General features: G+C 41.7%; 1 protein-coding gene across 1 annotated transcript in view; it reads right to left on the reverse strand.

Moving 5' to 3' along the window:
- Positions 1-1,545: 1,545 nt before the first annotated feature.
- The window catches only part of YEATS4 (YEATS domain containing 4), a 60,023-nt gene continuing 41,480 nt past the window's right edge, over positions 1,546-20,088 (reverse strand). Inside the window, exon 7 of the mRNA XM_032420587.1 lies at positions 1,546-1,866. Within this exon, the coding sequence (XP_032276478.1) occupies positions 1,694-1,866 (173 nt within the window). The 3' untranslated portion in view covers positions 1,546-1,693. The remainder of the gene's footprint in view (positions 1,867-20,088) is intronic.

The raw sequence follows: 20,088 nt of genomic DNA on the forward strand, positions 1-20,088 counted from the left end.
CAGACTTCTAATCTTTGTTTGGTTTCCTTTGTGGGAAGAGAACTTGCAAACTGTCCAACATAAATATTGCCCCACTTGGCTGCTATATTTCTCATTGTCAATGATTAAATCGATTTTCTGATATAAATTAGACTCACATGAGTTTGGGATGCAAGAGCCAGTTCTTCTCAGGGCCTGATCAAGCCAGGATCAAGCCAAGATTGAGTGACCCAGATTTACAAGGACAGAAAACGCAGACAATCGAGAAGGGCAACATCTTTTCTGACCAACCCCCCACTCCCCCTCTGTACACAGTGAATGACAAACCTAGAGGACACAAGGATGCTAACATTGTTTACCGAAAGGTACAAAAGGCAAATACTGTAAGACTTAGGGTTGGGGTAAGAACCTTGAAAGAAAGCTAGCCAGAGACCTAATGAACATATTTGAATAGATACAGAATTGGGGGTACTGCAGTCATTTGCGTGCATCAACAGCGAGCCCTGGGTACCATGCTTTTATGCTTTCGGCCACAGCAAAGACCAATAAAGAGAAGAGAGCTTGCTGAACTGTTCCTGAAGCCTCTTTGAAACTGTACAGAAGGTCAGTTTGACATCACACACTAATGTTCTGCTTGATCAAGTCTGACCAGTTTTTCTCTCAGTTAATAGGGCAGTGCTTTCCCTGCTCTGTGATTTCCCACTGGCCTTGAACTACTGTGGTAGCAGCAGGGACGGATGGAACCCCAAGCCAAGGGTGCATGTGCCTACCTGGGCACCCTCAGTGAAGGTGCCCTGGGCGGCCACGCCCTGCCCCGGCTCCAACTTGAATTGAGTCAAACACGACCATCCCAACATAAAACTGTCACCGTGTCCTTGGCCCGCCCTCTTGCATTGAAGTCAAGGTTTTGAGTTCCACGTCTCGTTTTTCTCTTCACAGTATAAAATTCAATGTGAGAGTCCTCAGAAGAAAATTCCAAAGGCATTATTTTTCCCCACTGAAATGTTTATGTCACACTTGAACAGCAGATCTGATTCACATACAGCGTCAAACATTTCATTACTTTTTGTTACTGCTCGGTCTTTGTCAGTATACACATGTGTATTTTTAGAGAGTTGAAATCAGGGTGTTCATTATCCTGTTTATTAAACTGATTTCACATTTGCCACCTTTAGACACAGACACAGAGACACACACTCGCGCCTCAGGGTAGGCCAGATTCTTATCATTTAAAGCAGGTACAGAGTATTCCAGTTAGTGAGAGGGCAGGATTTGCTTAGCCCTGCCCTTTATTATTGCGTTTTGGTTTGTTCTCAGTTTTGAATATTGTGAATAAAGCTATTATGTACATCCTTGTACAAATTGCCCTTTTTTCTCTTAGGTTATTGACTTGGAACATATTTCCCCAAGGAAGGAGCCAATGGGTAAACAGTGAGGAATCACTGAAGGATTACAAGCAGAAAAAGGGCATGTCATATTTTCATCTTTAAAACATCTGTCCAGGGAGGGTAATATGTATTCCAGGGTTCTTATGAACACTAAGTGAGGTCAAGAAGTTGAAGGAAGAGTAAAGAAATTGTGCAGACATAGATCATTCTACTCAGAATGTTCTCAGGAAGTCTACCTATCAGAGTCTAATCATAGTTAGCTGCAGATCATCCATGGATTGCATCACACGATCACACACTCAAAGTGTTTTTCTTGGGTTCTTATTTTATCTCTGTATGCTGAGGACAATACAGCGCCACGAGAAGCAGTGGATCCCAACAAATACCATTAAAAAACAGACCTGTCCTTTGTCTCGTGGGTAAGCACCTGTTTCAGGAACCCAAACCAACCTCAGAAGCAGGAAAGTGGCCTCCTCTGAAGCATGACAACTTCTGTGACCTGATAAAGAGAAAGGAGACATTATCTAGTCTAGACACTGGCTTAAGGGCAGCTCCTCACATTTCTCTTCTCTCTTTTCATTTTATTCATTGTAATCCTCTTATTCTATTTAAGTCCTGTTTTTTGCTTCTCTCTCTGCTCTTAAGCACTCAAAATGCTCTGGCTTCACCACCTCTGGGCTCTGTGTTCTATCTGAAGAGGTGATCTTGATGGTCTCTTCTGGCCGTTGGAGCTCTGAGATCGGGGGCTCTGTAGTTCTGCCCACTCTCTGGATGGCAAGGCCTGGTCTGGCTCCAACCTCGGTATTCTCACACCATGAACCCCTGGCTCTTCAGGTAACTCTGTCAAGGTGCGGCATCGGAATCACCTGAAAACATGCTAAAATGCAGGGTCCTGGCTCCAGGCCTGTGGAATCAGAGTCTCAGGAGTGACGCCTGAGGAAGCTGGGTTGTTATTGTTGTTTTAATAAAAGGCAAACATGTATTCAACAAACATGGCCACCGCCTTAAAGGAACACCTATCCCTGCAAATCCCTTCACTCTTTACCTTCCCAGTCATTAGCTCTTCATCTTCAAGGTTCTGCTTTCTGAAACAGGTCAAAACAGTCACAGCAGAGTCACATCAAAGACGACAGGTTCAAATGATAGGACTGGCATCAGAGAGATGCACAAGGGAGAAGGCCTTTTCAATCCCACTTATTCCAATCCTACCTGCTCTGCAGTTGCCTAATCTATACCATTAAGGCTGGCACTAAATGTGACATTGGACGACTGTCATAGGTAGAAGTGTGTCTCCCCCATACCCCACCCCAAATTCACATGCTGAAGCCCTAGCTGCCAGCATCTCAGAATGTGACCTTATTTGGAAATAGGGTCTTCACAGATATAATTAGTTAAGATGAGGTAATACTGGAGTAGGGCAAGCCTCTAATCCAAGACGACTGGTGTCTATAAAAAGGGAAAATTTAGACACAAAGAGATAAGCACACAGGGAGAACACCATGTGAACATAAAGGTTAAGATTAAAGTGATGCCGGGCACCTGGGTGGCTCAGTCATTAAGTGTCTGCCTTCGGCTCAGGTCATGATCCCAGGGTCCTGGGATCGAGCCCCGCGTCGGGCTCCCCGCTCAGCGGGAAGCCTGCTTTTCTCCCTCTCCCACTCCCCCTGCTTGTGTTCCCTCTCTTGCTGTGTCTCTCTCTGTCAAATAAATAAATAAAATCTTTAAAAAAAAGAAAAGATTAAGGTGATGCATCTATGAGGTCAGAATGCCCCAGACTGCCAACAAATCACCAGATGCCAGAAGAGAAGCACGGGACAGATCCTCTCTCCCAGCCTTAGGAGAATCCACACTGCCAACATCTTGATTTCTCTCTTCTAGCTTCCAGAACTGGAAGACAATACATTTCTGTTGTTAAGCCATTCAGTTTGTGGTGCTTTATTATGGCAGCCCTTTGCAAACGAACACCGAGACCTTCGTTACATTCCTGGCTTGGTCATGGGGACCTTAGGCTATCACTCTAGCTCCTCTGGGCTGCCATCTCATCAGAAAGACAGAAATATGTTGTGTTCAACAATGAGATCTGTGTGACAGCACCTGTGAAGCATTGACTATTAGTGAAATTATCATTCACCAAGGGGCCAGTTGGGGAACTGCTTTGGGAAGACCATAAAAGAATTCCTTGATAACCAAGAATGATCTTTACTATATAAAGACAGCACCAGATATGTAGGTGCCTTCAGTTAGCCAAAATGTGTGGTTAGTACAGAAGAATTCCCTGTGCTCCGGTCCAGAGCCAACCCCTCTACTTGTATATCAGATTGTACCCCTTCTCGCCTGGTCAAGAACATCACTCCTGCATTCTCTCCTTTCCCGATTACTCCATCTTGATGTCCTTTGCTGAAACCTCTTTTTCTCCCAACTTATTAATGTTGGCATGCTCAAAGGCTCGGTCCCCAGACCTCTTCTCTATCCACACTCATTTCCTTAGTGATCTCATTCAGCCTTTGGCTTTAAATACCATCTGTATGCCAACAACTCCCACATTTATAACTCCAGCCCAGACTTTTTTCCCCTGAACTCCAGATTTGTATATCCAACAACTTGCAGCCTTCTCCATCTTGATGATCATAGGTATCTAACTCATCTGTTTTTTTTTTCTTTCTTACACACCATGTCTAATCCATAGCAACTCCAATGGACTCTACCCACTAATGCTACCCCAAATCTGACTACTTCTCATCACTTCCACTCTTACAACCTAGTCTATGCCAGCATTGTCTCTCTTTCTGATAAATGAAATTGTGTTCTATCTGGTTTCCCCCTTTCCACTCTTGCTTTCATACAATCAGCTCACAACACAGCAGTCAAAGTGATCTGGTTATAACATGAGAGAACATGTCACTCCTTTCCTCAAAACCCTCTAACAGAGACCCATGTCATTCAGAATAAAAATCCTACAGTGTAAAAGTAGAAGTCTCTACAGTGGCCTACAGGTCCTTGTTCCTTCTCCCATCTTCCACAATCCCCTCCCCACCCCACTGCTCCAGCCACCCTGGCTTCCTGATATTCTTCAAACATACCAAACACACTCCTGTGTTGCTGTTTCCTTTGTCTGGTGTGCTCTTTCCCTAGACGTTCACTTGGCCAATCCTTTCAACTCCTTCAAGCTTTGCTCAAATGTTACCTTCTCAATAAGGCCTACCCTGACTATTCTATTTATTTATTTATTTATTTATTTAATTTTTTTTTTTAAAGATTTTATTTATTTATTTGACAGGGAGAGACACAGCGAGAGAGGGAACACAAGCAGGGGGAGTGGGAGAGGGAGAAGCAGGCTTCCCGTAGAGCAGGGAGCCTGATGCGGGGCTCGATCCCAGGACCCTGGGATCATGACCTGAGCCGAAGGCAGACGCTTAACGACTGAGCCACCCAGGCGCCCCATGACTATTCTATTTAAAATTGCAACCAGCTCCCAACAGTTTCAATTCCTCTTATTCTGCTCTTCTTTCTTTTTCTAGAACACCAATAGACTCCTAGCATACACTATATAACGTACTTATTCATTATGTCTATTGCTAATTATCTATCTCTCCACACTAGAATACAAGTTCCATGAGGGCACGAATCTTTGTTTTGCTCACTGATCTATTTCAATCTCCAAGAACAGTGCCTATCACATAGTAGGCACTCAATAAATATTTGTTGAATAAATGAAAGATTAAGAAAATAGGAATTTATATTTCTCTTTAAAAAGGATGTCTTATTTTTTTGGTGCAAATTCTCATCCTGAATTGAAAGCTAAAGGACTCATCTGTCAAGTTCCCAGTGAGTGGTTTGGCAATTATATCAACTACAGGCAGGTCCTCTTAGGTCGATAGACACCTGAGGCTATTTATTTTATTGGTGAAAGCTTGGTGTGAGAGCATTTTGGTCCAGTTCACGAAAACAGCAGTGTTCTAACCAGCAGCTCCAATAAATCTTACACATTCTTGAGCCCATAAGTCCTGGCCTCTTGCCTCTCTACACATCCATTCATCCAACTAAGAAGAACTTCTTGTTGGAGCACACAGGAGCACTTGATTAGTAAGAGCAATGGGAAGGAACACAATCTTCTTCCTTTTCTGCCCTAGGGACAAAACTTTACAGTGACCAGATCTTTGCTCAGTACATAGAGCATGTGATGAGAAAGATTTTGCATCTCTTTCCACAAATACTGGATGGCTTGCCCAATGTCCAGAGACAGATAAAGTAAACACATGGAGCCATACACTGATACAGTCTTATTCCAAGACAAGTTGTGTTTACCTCCAGGATTGTCAGTTAGTACATGGCCATCAAAATCCAGAGAGACTAGTAGGCTGAGAGACGATTCATCCAAAAGAGTGTGTTGCCCATAATTTTCTGATTTCAATCTTCCTATCTATACCTCTTGCTTGTCCCTTGCTCCACTACACTAGCAGTCTCTTGTAACTGGGACTATGGCTTATTAATTCATGACCTCTGAAGCCATATTGTGTGGGTTGAGTCCTAGCATTAGCACATACCAGCTGTATGAGCTTGGACAAGTTATTTAACCTTTCCGTGCCTTGATTTTCTAGACTGTTAAATGAGCATAATAACACTACCTGCCTCATGGGATTGTTGTAAGGATGAAGTGAATTAATATATATTTACATATAAAAATCACTTAGCACAACATCTGGCATGTAGGAAGTTATGAATATATATACTATAAATATGTATTCATATGTGTGTATATACGTATACATGTGTGTCCTCATTTATGTAATTAGAAGCATTTTGTACCTTGGTGAGGTGACAGAAATTATCTAAGATTGTCCTTCAATGTAACCCCTGCATTAGAATCATGAATGAGCCAGCTGTTTGCTGAAAAGATTCTAACAAGATGTTAGGGAGAAGGGTTGAAGCTTAAACCCCAATGTGATTATATTTGGAGATAGGGCTTTTAGGAGTTAATAATATTAAATGAGGTCATAAGATTGGGGTCCTAATCTCATAGGATTGATAGCTTTATAAGAAGAGGAAGAGACAGAGAGATCTCTCTTCCTCTCTCTCTCTGTGCACCCACTGAGGAAAGACCATGTGAGGACACAGCAAGAAGGCAACCATCTGCAAGCCAGGAAGAGAACTCTCATCAAGAACTGAATTGGCGGGCGCCTGGGTGGCTCAGTTGGTTAAGCGACTGCCTTCGGCTCAGGTCATGATCCTGGAGTCCCGGGATCGAGTCCCACGTCGGGCTCCCTGCTCTGCGGGAAGCCTGCTTCTCCATCTCCCACTCCCCCTGCTTGTGTTCCCTCTCTCGCTATGTCTCTCTCTCTCAAATAAATAAATAAAATCTTTAAAAAAAAAAAAAAAAAAAAGAACTGAATTGGCCAGCACCTTGACCTTAGATTTCCCAGCCTCCAGAAGTGTTAGAAATAATTTTTTGTAGCCTGTAGTATTTTATTATGGTATCCTGAGCAGACTAAAACAAGTTGAAACAGGATGAGTGCCCAGATGATCCCTGATAATGGAGGTTTGTTGCTGGGATTCATGGGCCACCATGGGATGTCCTCTGCTTCGTGGCAGCCATTCTTAGTCACAGAGCTTCCCAGATAGGGATATCTATAGGCTCATGGAGAAATGAAACAAAAGCTCAGCATGGATTAGGATATTGCCTACTCTTTGTTTAATTAGTATTTGTATTTCCTGGTTGAGTTTGTCACCATCTAACACAGAGTGAGTCCTATCAAGCAGTTTGACACCAAACTCGTCTTGGCCTCCTTCTGACTAACTCATTCCCAGGAAACTTTGGTTCTAAGCATGTGTGGCTGGAGTGGTAGCAGTGGTTTCACATGGTAAGAAATATAACAACTTTATGCAGAACAAACCTTTCTCAGAAAGGGCTGCCTAGAAGACACTTAGCTTCAGGGCTGTCTCCCTAGTATAGAGTCCAGCCCTTTCCATGACAACAAAGCTTGAAAACAGCAATGTTGAGATAAACTGTTCTATAATGCTCCTTGTGTTAGTTTTCTAGGACTGCTGTAATGAAGTACCACAAACTGGGTGGCTTAAAACAACATAAATTTGGGACGCCTGGGTGGCTCAGATGGTTAAGCGTCTGGGATCAAGCCCCATGTTGGGCTCCCGGCTCATCAGGGAGTCTGCTTCTCCCTCGCCCTCTGCCTCTCCCCCTTCTCATGCTCTCTCTCTGTATCTCTCTGTCTCAAATGAATGAATAAAATCTTTTTAAAAAAATTTTAAAAAATAAAACAACATGCATTTTATTCTCTCACTGTTCGGGAAGCCAGAAGCCCCAAATCAAGGTGTTATCAGAGCCATGCTCCCCTTGAAGGATCTAAGGAAGAATTATTCCTTGGCTCTTCAAACTTCTGGTGGCCTCAAGCCTCCCTTTGCCTGTGTCAGCATAACTCCAATTTCTGCCTACATTCATCTTCGTAGGCCTTCTCTGTGTGCATTTCTTATATCCCCCTTCTATTCTTCTAAGAACACCAGTCACTGGATTAAAGCCCATTTAAATCCAGTATAACTTCATCTTAACTATATTTGCAAAGATCCAATTTCCAAATAAGGTTACATTCTGAAGTTCTGGGTAGACATGAATTTTGGGTGGGGTGGAGGGACACTATTGAACCCACTATATTGCTTTAGTTAAGATTCTTTAGTTGAAAAGTACAGAAAAACACACGAGTCATATTATGGAAAAAAAAAATGAAAGACAGGATTTGTCCTCTCTAGGACACAGGAGTGTTTTACAGAATCCCAGACAAGTAAAGCAGTCAGGCCAAGAGGAAGAACCCAGAACTGTGCAGTTATCCAAAGTATTAGTCCTCTCCACGCCCCCCCGCCCCCACACTTATCTTAGTTCCCCCCGCCTATCAGCTTCATTCTCTCTCTAGACTGGCTTTCTCCACATCTCCCTGCCCTCAGCAGGCAGCAGATGACCAACCCATTTATCCACAGTTTACATTTCTGTTCAAATAATCAGTTCAGACTGGATAGACTTGGTCCCGATTCTAAATTCCCCAGAGAATCTGATTGGCCCATCTAGAATTAATTGTTCAATCCTGGTCCAATCCATTGTGGGTAGGTGGGTGGAGTGATGTAGTAAATCCAACTGGGGGATGGGAAAGCAACTCTCAGAGAAAGATGAATCACCGGGAGCAGGGTGGGTAACCCAAAAAAGGTCTACACATGTCTTGTGTTTTATAGCACTACACAGAGAACAAAGTGTTTTTGTGTATAATCTCATTCGATTTGTGCAAATTCATTCAGAGTAGGCATAATTGGCCTTTTGCCTATTTTACAGATGTAGAAACAGACTCAGAGAGATGAGATAACTAGCCCATAAAGATAGTCACTGTCAGAGGCCAGACACAACATCATGTCTTCTGACTCCTGGCCTGACTCTTTCACCTCAACACGCAACACAGAAATGTAATAGCTTCGTAGTTTGCATTGCAACCCAACGTCACTTACGCCTAGTTTTATTATCCAAGCTTACAAATACACTTGCAAAAATAAAATTTCCTGGTCTGAAGATTACAGCCATTCTATTCTTGTCCAACTCACCCAGTTTTTCCCACCTCTCATTTTCCTTCTTTTTTCCTGGGGCACAGTTTCTTCACCATTCTAATCCCCTTGACATTATTCTCCCAGAAAGTTTTCACTGGGATTTAGTATACTAAAATGAAAACAGAAATCATTTTCCTTTTCACGTTTGAACTCAAACCCTCCTCCTTTGCATTTTATTATTTCCTTCTTACTAATTCTGGCATCCACTCAATTCACAGTGTTTGGGGAAATGGGGCTGTTTGGGGCTACCCCTCTTTAGTTCTTTTATTCATTGCTTACATTTTCTCTGATTCAGGCTCCTTCTTCTCATTTTTTTACTCATTGGATTTCCCAATCTCATGGCCTCTTAGTAAATGATTTTGCCTTCTGTTTACTGAAACTCCATTAATTACCCAGGCCTTGTTTAATTCCCTTGAACTTTCTGTCTCTATTTTATATTCAGCTTCTTTCCATTATCTCAGGGAAAAATCATTCCTCTCCTCTTTAGAGATAAAAGTTTTCTCTCCTAAATCTGCCTAGAACCATCAGCCTCACATAATTCCTTCTTTCTAACAATTGTCTTTAGCTTTCATTTTTAGGTTCTCATTTTCTTCCTGGGGAAAAACGACAATAATCCAAACCTTTGATAGGCCTTGCTGCCCCTTTCTGTCTTTGCAGCCATCCCTCTGGAATAAATGGCCTCTGCCCACTACCTTCATGTTGTGCTCCCCATTCCTTCCCTTTTTTCAGTCTGGTGTCTCTCTCCACCACTCTGTTGAAACGGCGCTTTTTGAAAATGTCTTCCATTTCTCTCTCACTTTGTTCATGTTTTCTTTTCTTCTTTTTTTTTTGAAGATTTATTTATTTATTTATTTGAGAGAGAGCGTGCACACACAGAGGGAAAGAGAGAGAGGGAGAAGCAGACTCCTCACTGAGCAGGGAGCCTGACACAGGGCTGGATCCCAGGACCCTGAGATCATGACCTGAGCTGAAGGCAGACACTTAACCTACTGAGCCACCCAGGCGCCCCACTTTGTTCTTGTTTTCCCTTAAATAGTCAAATGTTGTTATAAGAGCTGCTTTAACAATCTTATCTGCTAATTCTATCCATCTTTATCATTCCTGGGTCCTTTTGGGGTGATTTTTCTTCTGGTTATAGGTTACATGTTCCTGCTTCTTGGCACATTTAGTAAATTTTTATTGGATGCTGGACATCGTGAGTTTTACATTGTTGAGTGTCTGGGTTTTGCTGTCTTCCTTTTAAAAATTGTTGTGTTTTGTTATGGTAGGCAATAAAGGTGCTTGATCCTTTGGGGACTTGTTTTTAAGCCTTTTTAGGGTGGATGTAAAGTCGCCTTTATTCTAGGAGTAGTTTGGTAACATTACTAAAGCATGGTTTTTCAAGGGTTCCTGTAGAACACTCCTAGTGATCAATGAGGACTCTCCTCTCTGCCTAGTGAGAACTTGAGCAATCCCAGCCCTGTGTAAGCTCAGGAACTATTCAGTTCACAGCTCCCCAGCCTCTCTCTACCTAACCTGTGGAATTTCACTGTACTCAGCAAAGACTCCAAATAAAGCCATACAGACTTCTGGAACTCTTTTTCTAGGTAGTTTCCTCCTCTCTGCAACTCTTCCCTACAAACTTCCAGCAGCTTCAGCCCTCCTGAATTCTGATCTTTGTCACTTCAACTTAATAAAACTATTGTGTTTTACACGGAATCTACCTTCCTACTCTGTGGCCAGGCAGGTGTCTCCAGGCAGAAAGCCATGGCCATCTTAGAGCTACCCTCTTCAAGGGAACACAGTCCCACGCTACCTGTTGTCCAAAGTCTGAAAACAGTTGCTACCTATATTTTGCCCAGTTTCCTAGTTGTTTAAGGTTAATCTCAGTCCCAATTATTCGATCATGGCCAGAAGATGGAGTGCCTGAAACTGCTCTTTTGAAGAATACCAGTGATTGCTTCTAAGTAATTCCAAAGCTTTTCATTATTCTTCTTGTGCTGGTGGCCACATTTGGGTCACAAAATTCTCCTCCCTTAGACCATCCTACCTCCCTTACCATTCCTTCCCTATCTGTTATTATCTTCTCTTCTCTAGAGGGCCTGGCGATTAAGCAAGGTCAATTATTAAGCAGGTCATAGTTGATGCTAGCAATTTCCAGTTTGATCAGGGAACATAGTTGCAAGTATCCAGGCAGTGGTCTCTAGACAAAATCACCACAGTTAGCATTTAACAAACATTTGGTGATTGATTTTAGGTCCTCTATATCCTCATCCATTAGCAGATGGTTGAGAGTTGAGTGTGTTTAATATGTACATATTTTAGTATTAAAGCTATTATTTTCCCATCTCAATTGGGGGAGTTCTGAAGGCTTTTCTATTCTTAAGAATGTATGCTTGAATAATTTGAAATTCAAATTATCAAGAATGTAAAATTTGCCAGATTTATTGTATTCCATTTTTTTTTCTTGATATGTCCCTTTCAACTTGTATAATTCCTCTGTTTGTTCTTCCCAGAGCAGACCCAATATTTATTCTTTTTTCCTTTGCATATGTGTTTCTGTTCTGGGTAGCTTAGCAATATGCTAAAATATTCAGACTTTGTTATCTCAGATAAAATTATGTAGGTTAATATCTTTATTGTAAATTATGTTTTTCATTTACTTTGGCTAATGATTCCAGACCCCTACAGTTAAGAGTCATCCATAAATTCAGGATGATTATGCTGCCACTGAGATGGAAGCCTCATTTTTCCCCTGAGGACATTCCCATTAATTATACATAACTCCTCCATGTATTCAATATAAAACAAATTTAACTGAATCAAAAAAATGGCTGTGATAAACAGAATAATGATTAAAAAATAATCTAGTATTCCACATTTGTCAAAGAAAATAACTTAGATACTCATCACTTGCTGTAGCTTTTATTGATATAAGATGATATTAAGATAACCAAACATTAAGCAAAAGTTAATTGTGTATCTTTCAATTATTCTTCCAACTCTTTTTCAATAAACTTGTCAACACAAGCTTGATGCCTTGAGAAATAATGCCACTTTAAAGGAGTCATTATCAAGCTCAAACAGACAACTTAGTGTTTAAAATCAAGGACAATTAAATATTTGCTTATTATAGGCATTAATTTGATGCCCTTTAGACCTTGTTTCATCTCCTTTAACAATGTTTAAAAAATGGGGGTGTCTGGGTGGCTCAGGCGGTTAAGTTCTGCCTTCGGCTCAGATCATGATCCCAGGGTCCTGGGATCGAGCCCCACGTCGCGGCTCAGTGGGGAGTCTGCTTCTCCCTCTGCCTCTGCCCCTTCCCCTGCTCATGCTGTCTCTCTCTCTCTCAAATAAATAAATAAAATCTTTTGAAAAAAAGTATGTTTAAAAAATGGACAGACTGATTTTTAAGAAATGCCTCTCATGGATAATGGTTTACTTAAAAAGAGTTTTTAAAAATCCTGTGTTGTTTGGCATCCCTGGCTGCCTATGTATGAAAGAATATAAACTGAGGTGGTATCCACAAATATACAATATATTTTAAAGTTGCAATAAGAAAACTGATACTGAATAATAGAATCTTTCTCTTCGCCTAAAAAACAACCATTGAGGCAAGGGTATATGCTAATATAACTAGAAAGAAGGAGATAAAATACCAGAGCAGCAAGAGTGAGTAGAAAGGAAGTCGATCAGGGATGGAGAAATAGTAAATACAAAGTGGCACATTAGGGGATTGGTGACGGCTTCATGAGAAACACAGTGAGTTGCCTGTTCACACCATATGGAATCATGGTGCCCAGAGTGGTCCCTCAAGGAGGAAGGGAAAAGAGTTAATATACTAGCTCCTCTTCAACCTGCTGTCTTTCTTTGGGCAAAGTAGACCTCACAGGGTGATAAGTCCCTTGCACTCCTGGGCCGTGTAACCCAAGACCTCTCTAGGCAGCCCCTGGGGAAGCCGCAGCCTGAGTGAGGCACAGTGCTGCCTCTGAGTCTGGAAGTGGTGGGAGGAGTCAGAGGCTCCAGGAGTCAGGTTGAGCTGGCTTGACACTCATGGTTCCACTGCAGCTCTGACCGTGTGGGTGTGATGGAGGCCACGCCTGAGATGGTCCTCACACCAGGGGAGGTAAACACCATCAGTGCTCTCTATCAGTGAGCAGCTTGAAGGTCAGTGAGGCAAATCTGAGGAAACATATAAAATAGGTCCATATTCTCTTTATTGTTATTTAAACCCTCTGTATCAAAGTTCCATTTAAAACACATTTTTTTGAGCATCTACTATTGCCAGCCTTTGTGCCAGGGGCACACAGATAAAGAAAACAAGACCCCTGGTATCATAATTAACTATAGTTTAATATAATACCAAGACACTGGGACTTTATTTTTTTTTTAATTAATTTATTGATTTAAGTAATCTCCACACTCAACATGGGGCTCAAACTCATGACCCGAGATCAAGAGTCGCATGTTCTACCCACTGAGCCAGCCAGGTGTCTCAAGACACTAGGACTTTTTTTTTTTTTTTAAGATTTACTTACTTATTTTAGAGAGAGAGAGAGCACACAGGGCAGAGGGAAAGAGAAAGAGACTCTCAAGCAGACTCTGCGCTGAGCACAGAGCCCGATGCAGGGATGGATCCCACAAACCTGAGATCAAGATCTGAGCTGAAACCAAGAGTCGGATGTTTAGGGGCACCTGGTGGCTCAGTCGTTAAGCATCTGCCTTCAGCTCAGGTCATGATCCCAGGGTGCTGGGATTAAGCCCCACATCAGGCTTCCTGCTCCGCAGGAAGCCTGCTTCTCCCTCTCCCACTCCCCCTGCTTGTGTTCCCTCTGTCGCTGTCTCTCTCTGTCAAATAAATAAAAATTAAAAAAAAAAAAAAGTCAGATGTTTAACCAACTGCACCACCCAGGTGCCCCGATACCAGAACTTTATTTTTTTAATTTAAATTCAATTAATTAACATATAGTGTATTATTAGTTTCAGAGGTAGAGTTCAAGTGATTCATCAGTTGTCTATAACACCCAGTGCTCATTACATCATGTGACACTGGGACTTTAAATGAAAGAAGTGAATTCTGTTTAGGAGAGAGCAAGTAAACTACAATGATGAGAACATGGATGAATAAGGTAGCTTTGTCTAATTAGGGTGTGACATGTGGAAGGGAAGGGTAAAGATGGGTGATAGATGTAGAAGATTAACCAACAGTATGCATCGTATCTCTTGAGCACAGGAATAGGACTATATATGAGTGATTACCTCTAGCAGTTTAGGATCTCTTGCTTCTTAAACTTTCTACTGTGATGGCCACATATAAGGCAATGTGGTAATTAAGAAAATATCCAACTAATCGTGATTTAAACCATGGGTGCATCAATTACTGACTTGTTAAGTTCAAGGCAGGTCATCCCAGAGTGGTTTTGGAAACAAAAGTGTCACCATAGTTGGTTTGCAACCTTGGGAGTTCCCTAAGTGAAATCTGAAACTGGCCTCTATACATGGGGGCAAGGAGAGACCAAAGAAAGAGGAGGATCACTCCAGATTGGTAGGTGGCAGTTTTAATAAGCAAGGGGACTTACATACGAGGTTCATCTTGGGTAGCCACAAGACAAGTAGATCTGTATGTCCACTCACCAGAATCTTAAAGGTTTATATATAGAGCCCTTAATGGGGTTCAGTCACATACACAGTTCAGATAGTCTCAACAACACATCACTTTCTCAAGTTGTGCCCTTGAAATGGCTCTGGCTATAGAAATGGTGGGCAGAAAGGTATACTCCAAGGACAGGGAAGAAGATGAAGAACCTTTGATTGCTTGGGTCCAGTTTGTGGGTCAAACAGTGGTCACATCCTCTTGATGACCTCCTCCAACACCAAAAGCCCAGGGTCTGTCTTGTGTTCTGCCATCTTTAACTTGTTGCTTTCATCCTTAGACTCATTGCCTCATAATCTCAAAATAATTCCTGCAGCTCCAAACATTAGTCTTCACAGAACATCCAGAAAGAGAGGAAGAACAGGGACAACAGAAACTTTCCTCTCAAGTACTTCCTACTTATCAAAAAGTCTACTTTCCCAGAGGCTACTTGTGGACATCCTTTTATACCCTATTAACCTAAAGTGGGCTGCATGTCCCAACCCTAGATCAATCAGTGGATAAAGAGATTAAGATTGCCATTACTAACTTAAATCAATCAAGATATATCCTCTGTGGCTGAGTACGTAATTGCACATCAAAATTGGCCTCCTTCTTGATCTTCTCGATTCTAGTCAATGTGTTCTAACAAACTGATGATGTCACTGTTGTGCTTGAAATCTTTCTATGGGTTTTCCTTGTCTATAGGGCAAGTCCAAGTTCCATGACCATTCATGTTTCTTTGTGTTTACTCTTCAATCTCATCCTTTCTGGCTCTGCCAAGGGCACTCCATTTCAGACACGGAATTAGCTGAAATTCCCAGAATGCACCATGCCTGCTGTTAGCTCTAATGCTTTGTATATGTTGTCTCTTCTGACTTTCACCATTGCCTTCATAGTGACTACAACTTCTTTTTCCTTTTGTTTTATTAAGTTTTAATTTTAATTCCAGTGTAGTTAACATACAGTATTATAGTAGTTTCAGGTGTCCAACACAGTGATTCAACACTTCCATACATCACCTAGTGCTCATCACAACAAGTGCCCTCCTTAGTCCCCATCACCTATTTCCCCCATCCTTACACCCACCTCCCTTCTGGTAACCATCAGTTTATTCTCTATTACAACTTATTTTTCAAACATAGACTTAAACCCTCTCTCCTCAGAAAGCCTTCCAGGATGTTTCTCCTCTTGTCCCAAAAGCACCCTGTTTGCACCCCTCTGTGACATTTACAGCCTTGTGATAATTATTTATTCATCTATCTCCTTGACTGGAAATCCCCTGGTGCCCAGAATGCAGAAGCCACTTAAAAAGTGCTGATTAAATGTAAAATCCCTATAGATGTATGCTATCAACCTCAACCACATCTTTATCTGTTTGATTTGTCACTTGTTGAACCCTAACCCTGGGGACTACTGCTACAGTCCCCACCCTCCCATGGCACAAGTACAGTCCTCGACTCCCTCTTCCTCAGCAGGAAATCTCAACATCTACTTCTTAGAGTTCACTGATGAAATTAAGTTCAAAGTCCTTAATCTTCCCTAATTTTCCTCAAGTCTCATTCTCAATATTTAACACTTCTCTCTTACTCTCTTCATCCTTCTCATTTGAAAGGAAAAGGTATCTCTTCTTCCTATGGATCTCATGACTTCCACCTCCTCCCTTGGACCTCTCTTTCTAGAATCTTCCATCTTCTCTCTGTTACCTGCTAGCACTCCAGTCTCTAAAACACCCAGCAGACTGGTTATATCTTAGAATATTCCTCTCCTCTCATCAATGCCTTCAAACCTAGCATAGGTTGTTAGTACTGGTGACTCAAATACCAGATACAGTGTATAGGCGTGTTTCATTTGACTCACATATTTTTAAAATTGGAGAATTTCACTTAAAATTCACTTAAAATAAGAATTTCAGTCTTCCCTGTAAAGGTCAGATAGCTGGCTGTCCTGGGTCAACTTTTCCATGTGGCAACAATGGTTTGGACAAGGCTGCTACCTTTGGGTGGGGCATGTGATCACCAGATCATCACAGTCTCCTTGCTCACTTCTGTTACCTCTCTGGTCCTTATAAGCATTTGAGTTTGCAATCCCCTGCTAGAATTTTGGTTTTCTTCCTATCTTTCAACTGGAGGTGCCCTCTTGAAAGTTGCCAGTGATCTTCCAGTTATGTTACACAGGTGTTTCCTCCATTCTCATTGCCCTTGAACTCTCTGCATCTATAGAAACCTCTCTAGAAACTACACCCAGCTTGGCTCCCTTAGCCCCCTATTCCCTGTTCTCTTAGATCCCTAATACTGGGGGATTTTGCTTGCTGTTTTCCTTCTGCCCCCTAAATGAAACCATTTCCTAAGATTTAGTCATGGAATTTTCTAAGGCCCCACTCACTTCCATGGACTCACTGAATCATGTGGCTTTCGCCACTCATCCTTTCATGTGAAGAGCTTCCAAATTTATCTGCCTCTAATGTCTCTTCCTCTCTTCCTCATGTTCTTTTCACATATCTCCAATGATCTGCTAGAAATATCCTCCTGGATGTGCTTCCAGCACCTCAAGGCTTAATACATCTGAAATGTAATTCATCATCTTGCATCTTGCCCCCTCCCCCTGACCAAAACATGTCCCTCCTGACTAGTTAACTGTTGATGGAGTTCACACAGTGACCCAGTCTGCAAATCACTTTATTCCTTTCCTTTGACCTCTCAGGCACTTCTTCAGGCCCTCAAAACTCTTGGCCTCCCAACTGGCCTCCCTAACTTCTTTCCCCTCATCCAGATCTCATTCTTTGTACCCTGGCAAAATCATCCTTCTAAAACACTGCTGTGATAATGTCTTTCTACTACTCTACATTCAGTAGCTAAGAGAATGAGGCATATAATTAGTCAAGATTCCTGTCCACATTCTTCTCAGCAACACAGGCATATTTAAACCTCGAAGCAATGACAGTCCACCCTCCCACACCATTCTTGGTGCAACAGAGACTCTTAGTAGTCCTCTATCATTTGAAGAAAAAAATCCCAAACTTATGATCTTCAGCCATCTGAAGGTTTCCAACCTATCCTCCCACCATTTCCTGGCACCTACCTAATGTCACCTGGACAACCTGAAATTCACCAGACAACTTAGATACCTCCTGCTTTCTCCCTTCGCTGACGCAGGTCTATTGTTTGGAAGGTCCTCCCAGCATCCTTTGAGTCCCATCTCAAATATTTCACTGATAATGCCACCTGTCACACACAATCTTATATTGTATTTATGGCCAGGTCTTCTCTGGCCCACTACATTGTATGTTCCTTGAGAAAAGGGACTGACTCCTTCTCCATCTTTTATCCCAGCAGAGTGCCCAGCACATGGCATCCTTTCAATCAATAAGTATTTAGACAAGCCTTCTATAATGGCAGACATGGAGCCAGGTGCTGGCATACAAAGATGGATGAGGCACAGCCCCTGCCCTGATGGGGTTCTCATTTGAACAGGTGAGAATGACATACAAACACATGACTATAAAGTATGGTGAGCAGTAGAGGAATACGCAAAGTACAGGAGGATTTCATTCATGGAGGAGTGACTGAGAAGAGGAAAGCGAGGGCTCAGAGGATGTGACACTTGAATCGGGCACTAAAGGAAGAAAGGTCAGAGAGGTGAGCAGGAGAAAGGACTAAAGTGAAACTTAAGTCAACTATACTTAAAATTTACTAGCAAGGATGATGGTGGTCAAGTAGCCAGGTTGAAGGATTAGTTCCAAATGTATTTAGATTACGTAGGTTTTAGCTTAGTACGAAACAAATAAACAAGAGTTAACTATCGGGGCGCCTGGGTGGCTCAGTTGGTTAAGCGACTGCCTTCGGCTCAGGTCATGATCCTGGAGTCCTGGGATCAGGTCCCACATCGGGCTCCCTGCTCAGCAGGGAGTCTGCTTCTCCCTCTGGCCCTCTCCCCTCTCATGTGCTCTCTCTCTCTCTCTCATTCTCACTCTCTCAAATAAATAAATAAAAAACTCTTTAAAAAAAAAAAAAAAAAAAAAAAGAGTTAACTACCACAGGAGGATGGATTCTACCAAGGGAAATAAGTGGGGGAAAACCAACTGAAGTCACTTTAATTCTTGGTTGTTGACTCTCTCCAAAACCTACATCGCTTTCTTGACAGGTCAATGTTTTAGACTAGCAGTTACTTATTATTGACATTTAACAGAGAGAGATAGTTGGCAATCAAGATTTGGTACAGATCAGAAAACTAGTAAAAAGTGCCTTATACAAATTGCAAGCACAGTATCTTCAGTCCAAAACAGACTTAGATTTTGGAGCTCTTCCATCCTCTGAACATGACTTGAACAGATTACCACCTGCCAAGGCTCAAGTCACTGTGAAAATGGTTTCCCTAATACAAGACAATCACCAGAATCTGTCTTTGGCCTTTGACCTTTGGTTTCTTCACTAGAATACACAGCTTTATTTGACTGAGATAAACAAAAAAGCCGGAAACTTTAAATATGACTGATTTTATTTGATCACCTTAACCGAAATCTCGCCATGAGAAAAGATTCCCCATCAGCAGTTTTTTAAAGAGACATCTGGCTTCAAAAGCTTTTCCTGCTTTTTTTTCCTATTGTAAAAATATTAACTCAAGCACTTCTGGGGAGGCACGCAACAAAAATGCCCACATCAGACTAAGTCCTGCTGATTTCCACTGAGACTGTTTCCACAATAGCAAATGGCTGCTGTTTTGTTTTGTTTTTTTACAGAAACACCAATAAATAAACGGTCCTAGCAACACAGCACAAGGATAGTGATCAATAACATTAAATATTTCTTCATTTTAAAGCCAGTCCTAAAACATCACAGGATTACTAGTGGAGAACACTGATAATTAGATTTGAAAAGCAAAGGGTTTACAGTCAGAGGAGTTTGAGCCTCCTGCCCATGCAGCCTTTATGCATTCGGAGGTGGTCATCATTTCTTCTTCTTTTTTTTAATTTAATTTAATTTTATTATGTTATGTTAGCCACCATACAGTACATCAGTAGTTTCTGATGTAGTGTTCCATGATTCATTGTTTCCATATAACACCCAGTGCTCCATTCAATACGTGCCCTCCTTAATACCCATCACTAGGCTAACCCATCCCCCACCCTCCTCCCCTCTAGAACCCTCAGTTTGTTTCTCAGAGTCCATAGTCTCTCATGGTTCCTTTCCCCCTCCGATTTCCCCCCCTTCATTTTTCCCTTCCTTCTCCTAATGTCCTCCATGCTATTCCTTATACTCCACAAATAAGTGAAACCATATGATGACTTTCTCTGCTTGACTTATTTCACTTACATAATCTCCTCCAGTCCTATCCATGTTGATGTAAAAGCTGGGTATTCATCCTTTCTGATGGCTGAGTAATATTCCATTGTATATATGGACCACATCTTCTTTTTATTTATTTATTTTTATTTTATTATGTTATGTTAGTCACCATACAATGTATCATTAGTTTTTTTTTTTTTTTTTTTTTTTTTTTTTTTTTTTTTTTTTT

The sequence above is a fragment of the Phoca vitulina genome, unplaced genomic scaffold (assembly GCF_004348235.1).
Source record: "Phoca vitulina isolate PV1807 unplaced genomic scaffold, GSC_HSeal_1.0 scaffold23, whole genome shotgun sequence".
NCBI lineage: Eukaryota > Metazoa > Chordata > Mammalia > Carnivora > Phocidae > Phoca > Phoca vitulina.